The 6,133-nt window shown below is 45.3% G+C and overlaps 1 protein-coding gene across 1 annotated transcript; it reads left to right on the forward strand.

Moving 5' to 3' along the window:
• The first annotated feature begins 3,657 nt into the window (after window positions 1-3,657).
• Window positions 3,658-4,653, forward strand: LOC128935049 (neuropeptides B/W receptor type 2-like). The gene has a single exon (XM_054273039.1). The coding sequence runs from the start codon at window positions 3,658-3,660 to the stop codon at window positions 4,651-4,653; it is 996 nt and encodes a 331-aa protein (XP_054129014.1).
• The last annotated feature ends 1,480 nt before the right edge of the window (window positions 4,654-6,133 follow it).

Below are 6,133 nucleotides of genomic sequence, written 5' to 3' on the forward strand. Positions count from 1 at the left end.
TGACCTTTAAAGGTCCCTTCCAACCCAAACTACTCCCTGATTCTATTATTAACCTGCAATGCTTTTAAAAGCCTGAACACTTCATACAAATAAATCACCTTAATAACCAGTGACTGCAAGACAGCCAGCCGAGAACATTTTGTTTTGGTAAACAGATTATTGATTGTATATCTGTGTCCTTGAGATGAACTTGACTCCTTGACAGCAGCAGGAGCCCAACAAAACAGGTTGTCCATAATTCCAAAATGGTGGATGGCCTTTGTCTGGAGCCAGCAGCGCATCAGCATTAGGAAGGCAATAAAGCAGCACTGATTTAGCATTGGCAGGGATTTCCCCTCCCTAAAACGCTGCCTTTTCTTTGTCTGCATAGCTGACCCAAGCAGCACAGTGTGAACATGGGCTTCAAGAGGCAAAGTCCATCTCCATGGCACAGATTTGCCAGGAATAAACTCTTTGTCCCTGCTGCACTGTGCTGATGATGGAGCTGTTGGCACAAAAATAGGTCCAGGCAGCTCGTGCCCTTTGTAGCAGCATTTCCAAACCAGTGATTTCCAGGGCTTTATGCCGCTGTAATATTTATAATCAAGGAATGCCCAGCCAGAGAAGACAAGAAGAGTAAAACATTCTCTCCAAGCACTCCTCATCACACCAATATAAATAGATCTGTTTCCCCTGTGCACAGCCCCTGAGATGCACAGAAGAAATATTTTCTCTGTTGATAGAACAGTTCCTACTGCAAAGCAATCCCCTACATGAATTTAGATCTGTTGGCAATTGTCCTCCCCAAAGCAAACAAGTTTTATTGGAGAACCAGGCAAGGAGTTCTGAAAGGAGGTGCCAGTAATTTGTTTGGGGCATATAAGCAAAAGCCCCTCTACCCACACCAGGCAATGAGCTTTAATTAGTCTCCATCTCATCTCTGACAGGTTATTTTAATCAAGCACATCCTAACCAAGGCACGGAGAGCATGTTCACTATGGATAATGAGGAGTAAGGCACAAGGCAAGGGTAAAAGCACAAGGAACCATCATCAGCACCACAGCTCCTGAAACACACAGCACCCAGGCACACAACCCCTGGCCATGGCAGCTAATTCCAAGATAATATAGATTGGGAAAAAAAGAACAGCTTTTAAACTATCCCAGAGACCAGAGATATACTTTATGCTGAAAAACAGAAAGCCTCAAAGGATTGTGGATGAAAAATACTTTAAAGCCCTTTTGTCCCAGGGAATAGTTACAGATCAGCAAATGTAACATCACATTCTCCTGAATTTTTCTGCCTTCTGTATGCTATTCTCTGAAAAAAGACAACAGCAATTCCTGGAAACTGCATTCCCTCTGCAGACCTACCAAAGCCTTGCTTCATTTACAACTCCTTATAAACCACACCAGCTTTCCCAAAACAGGCAAAAGAAAGCTCCAGGGGTGTTTCATCTGAAGAAGTATCATCCATATAATTCCTATGCAATATAATTGGACAATATAATTCCTGTTTCATTTTCCTTAAGCCAAATGTCTGGTTAGATTTTGGTCAAGGAAATATCTTGAAGAGTTGTACATTAAAAAAAAAAAAAAAAAATCCCATCTGCTGAAGTCGGTTATAGCCATGTCTTTAAGAAGTGCAATGAAATGTTTTACTCCCACCCAGCTACTGGTGCACAATAATCTTGCCAGAAGAATATAAAACATCCAAAAAGAGGAGCAAAGTCAGACACACTTCTTGGCTACTGGCTCAGATCTATGAGCTGGCCCTCCTGGTTAAATGCACTCAGCCAGGCATGGCAGTGATGGATTCCTGTTTTCCCTTGCTTTGTCTCGAAACAAAGGTCAGGCAATACTTAAAAGACTAAAAGAGAATCAAAAGACTCTTGATTTCCTTTTTCTTTTTTTTTTCTTTAGGGACATGCTGGTAAAGTGATCTTACATTGTTGCTCTATAACCAAGAAGCTTCACGGGACTCCTGCACCTCCTGATGCACATCTGAAGGATTTCACTGGATTTCCAAAGCCGGATCAGAGACCCAGCTGGAGGAACTCAGCCAAACTCCCCCAGAGCAGCCGAAAACAGCACAGATCTGGCAAGGTACATCTGTTTATTTGTTTATTTTGCGCGTTGTAATGTAGCTCACCCTCCTCCTGCTCCCTTTGTTAAAACCAGCCACTGTTCCCTATTGAAGCAGTTTAACCCCCTGCTTCCCATCCTTTCATCCCTCACTTAGCCAGTCCTGAGTGCTGCCTGTGTCCCTCCACATCTCCCTCATTCCTGAAGGAAACATTCACCGTATTTACTCTTTCAATAACCCTGCAGAGAGAAAACCCTTGTTTCCCCCCTTCCCCGATCCGAGCAAGTGCTAATTGGTCAGACACACAACACGCACACACAGAAGCATCGTGTTGATCTGATTGCAAATCCCCATATGTCAGCAGCCCAGAGACCCTCCTCCAGCTCGGATCAGAGGGAAGAGGCTCACCAGTGAGAGCAGCAGGTGCTGGAGGAGGCAGAGGAGCCGCTTCCCAGGTAAGGGACACTTCACTCCCCATCCCCAGCGCCGGCAGTCCAGCTCACTTTATTGCTGTGCGACAACAAAAGGCAGGAGAAGTGAGGCACTTCTCTCTGCAGAGCCTGGGACCGGTTGCCAAACCTTTGATCTTCATGGTGGAGGGGGGTAGGGGTCGGTTTTTTGTTCATTCCCTGTGGAGGAATTCTTGGAAGTATGGGTCAGGCAATAGTGATGGATGTGGTGACTGCTACAGGTGAGATGATTCCTGCTGTGTCTCTTTCAGGGTACTTTTCTCTCTCTTCCCCGATTAATCCTGAACTTCTGAGATGTACAGCTTTGTCTATCTGTGCCAAATTGGGGGGGCTGCCAGTTGTTGGTACTGGGGATGGTTTTCAGAGTAAGTTCATAACTCACCCTTGCTTAAGGGTGTACTTTGATTGCAGGGAAATCCCCTTTAAATGTTAATTTCAGAAATACTCCCTGAACTATTTTTCCCCCTCCTTCTTTTGCTAGGGGACCCTGGGAGTGGGGAGTAGCAGTGTCAGAAACTTCTTCATTGTTTGTGAAATCGCTGTCCATGAAGAGCCTGAACTCCACACAAAGGCAGGCACTAATTAACCACTGGAACGCTTCTGCTCCAGCACGGAAAGCAAGAGCTGTGCCAGAGAAACTGCAGCCATCCCTCCAGTCCTCCAAGGGCTGTGAACAGCCAGCCAGGCACGAAATTCCCCCTTCTGCCTCCTTGTTCCTGCCAGCCCCAAAAGAACTGTCACTTTAGACAGCTGAGTGAGAGCCGCTCAACTCCCCCAGCAAAGAAAAGCCAAAGCTCACCGGAATGCTCTCAGAAAGAAGAGTTCCTTGACTTCTTTAGAAAGACATTATTCTCTTGTTTTCTTGGTTCATGGAGCCTTATGTCTTCCAAACATTTTCTTCTCCCATCACCACTTCAAAATCTAACTTCTCCAACGGGGGGGAGAGGTAAGTTAGGTGGTCCAAGAAGCCTCACAACTCACCTTTGAAAATAAGCTACATCTAAATGAGGTAACAGCTGCTTCTCACAGGAGGGGGAAAATATCCCAACCAAGCAAAAAACCTCTCACTTCTGGGCTAGTGAGGCTTTCAGTGGTATCTGGAGGCGGTCTGTGGTCAATAGGCATGGGAAACATCTTTTGGGATGATCTGAACAGCTCCTGCAGCAATGCAGGCAACAGCTGCTACCTGGAAAACAGCATGAGGTTCAACTTCACCCTCCAAGAGCAGGCAGCTGATTTCTACATTGTCCTGCCCGTGATCTACTCTGTGATCTGTGCGGTGGGGCTCACAGGCAACACTGCTGTCATCTATGTGATCCTCAAGGCCCCCAAGATGAAGACTGTGACCAACATGTTCATCCTGAACCTCGCTATTGCTGATGACTTGTTCACCCTTGTCTTGCCCATCAATATTGCAGAGCACCTCCTCCGCTACTGGCCCTTTGGAAAAATCCTCTGCAAGGTCATCTTATCCATAGATCACTACAATATCTTCTCCAGCATTTATTTCCTGACAGTGATGAGCATAGACAGGTACCTGGTGGTGCTGGCTACGGTCAGGTCCAAGAGGATGCCCCACCGCACGTACCGAGCAGCCAGGATTGTCAGCCTGTGCATCTGGATCCTGGTCACCATCATAGTCCTCCCTTTCATCATCTTTGCCAATGTCTACACTGACGACCTGGAGATCAAGAGTTGTGGTCTCAATTTCCCCAAGCCTGAGAGATTTTGGTTCAAAGCCTGCAGGATCTACACCCTCATCCTTGGCTTTGCCATTCCAGTATCCACCATCTGCATCCTCTACACCATGATGCTCTACAAGCTGAGGAACATGCACCTGAACTCCAATGCCAGAGCCCTGGACAAAGCCAAGAAGAAAGTCACCATCATGGTCTTCATAGTCCTGGCTGTGTTCCTCTTCTGTTGGACCCCTTTCCACCTGGCTACCATCGTGGCTTTGACCACTGACTTACCCCAGACCTCCATGGTCATTGGGATATCCTACTTCATCACCAGCCTAAGCTATGCCAATTCATGCTTGAATCCTGTCTTGTACGCTTTCCTGGATGACAGTTTTCGGAAAAGTTTCCGGAAGCTGCTGGAATGCAGAACTTCTTGAACAGGGGGCTGGGGCTGGCAGGTCCCTGCCCTTCCAGGGTTTTTCAGGAGAAACTTTGCAGACTGGAGGAGTGGCCAATGAATGCACAACGTCCTTTCTTTGGTTTATATGTAATGTGTGGTCTGTTTGTAACCCTCATCAGCAACAGGGTTTGTCCTGCCCACTTGCAACTCTTGTATTTCCCCTCTTTGCTCCCACCAACTTGCATTTCTAGACCCTGATTTTAATTTCACCCTCTGAATTACTAAGGACAGAACATTTCCTTTTCAGGGGTGTGCTTCTGCCACAGAGTGGTCCTTTATTGCCATCTGCTGTACAGCACGGACAGGCTGGAGACCAATTTCCAGAGGAGTGCAAAGCTCAGTTCTTTATCACTGAGTTATTAGGGAGGATTGTTTAATGGAGCAGAGCTAATGAGCACTTTCAATGAAACATCTGTAAAAGAGAGGATGAGTATTTAGAAGAGAAAAGAAACTATTTTCAATGTTCGTGTATGTTCCTGTGTGTTATGGCTTTCTTTTGATTTTGAAGGATTGTCCATCTTCCACCCCACCACAAATTTCCTCTTTTCTGACTTGTTAAATTCAGACCAAAAGGAAGATTTGAGTCTCAAAAATGGTGCCAAACAGCACACCATACAAATACTATAACAACTGTGAGAACTTGTGTTAGAAATCATTTTGAACTAGTTGTTCCCGTAAAGTGTCAAATACATATTTATTTAAGAGTGAGTAATGAAATAAACCTCATGGGGGAATGAAGAGACTGGTCCTTCTTTCACAAGAGAAAATTTATGCTACTTGTGCCATATCTTTGCTATATATATTGCATTTTGCCTATTATAAAATAAACACAGCAGGTTTGTAACAAAATTAAGGTGGTTTGTTAGCCATAAGTAAGACTGTAGTGAGCACTGCAGATATAAAGTTTCTTCTTTCACAGATAAATAGTCAGAATACTTGAACAAAAGTATTGGAACAAAAGGACTTGACTGGAAGAGTCTGGAGATCAGAAACTCCATATAGAAAGCTTGGAAAACTCATTCTCACACCCTTTAGCCCTGCTAGTAGTGAAGTTTGTATCTTACTGCTGTTAGGAAGGCTGTCATAGCTAAAATATTGCTTTTAAGCTTTCCTCCGACCCCAGGCACCAAGCTTGGCTCTTACCTGTCCAAATTCCCCCAGGAAAAGGCAGTACACGGAACATAAAAGGAAAGGAGGCTGCAGTTCTCAGCTTAAATGGGCTCCCAGAGCCATGGGTGGGTGTGGGTGGAGACCCCAGGTGAGACTGCTCGGGGAAATTCAGTGCCCTGAGCACCCCAACACCCAAACTGACAACCCTCAATACCTCAGGATTCCAATTTAATTGATGGAAAACTAAAAACAGATGTGTGTATACAAGATCACTCTGTTGCCTTCTCCATATTAAAGGTGCTAGCTGTGGTAGAACAATGAAGGAGAACACATTCTTCCAGGCAAAC

Source organism: Melozone crissalis, unplaced genomic scaffold (genome assembly GCF_028551555.1).
Source record: "Melozone crissalis strain CALT ecotype California unplaced genomic scaffold, PUWL_Pcris_2 ptg000014l_1, whole genome shotgun sequence".
NCBI lineage: Eukaryota > Metazoa > Chordata > Aves > Passeriformes > Passerellidae > Melozone > Melozone crissalis.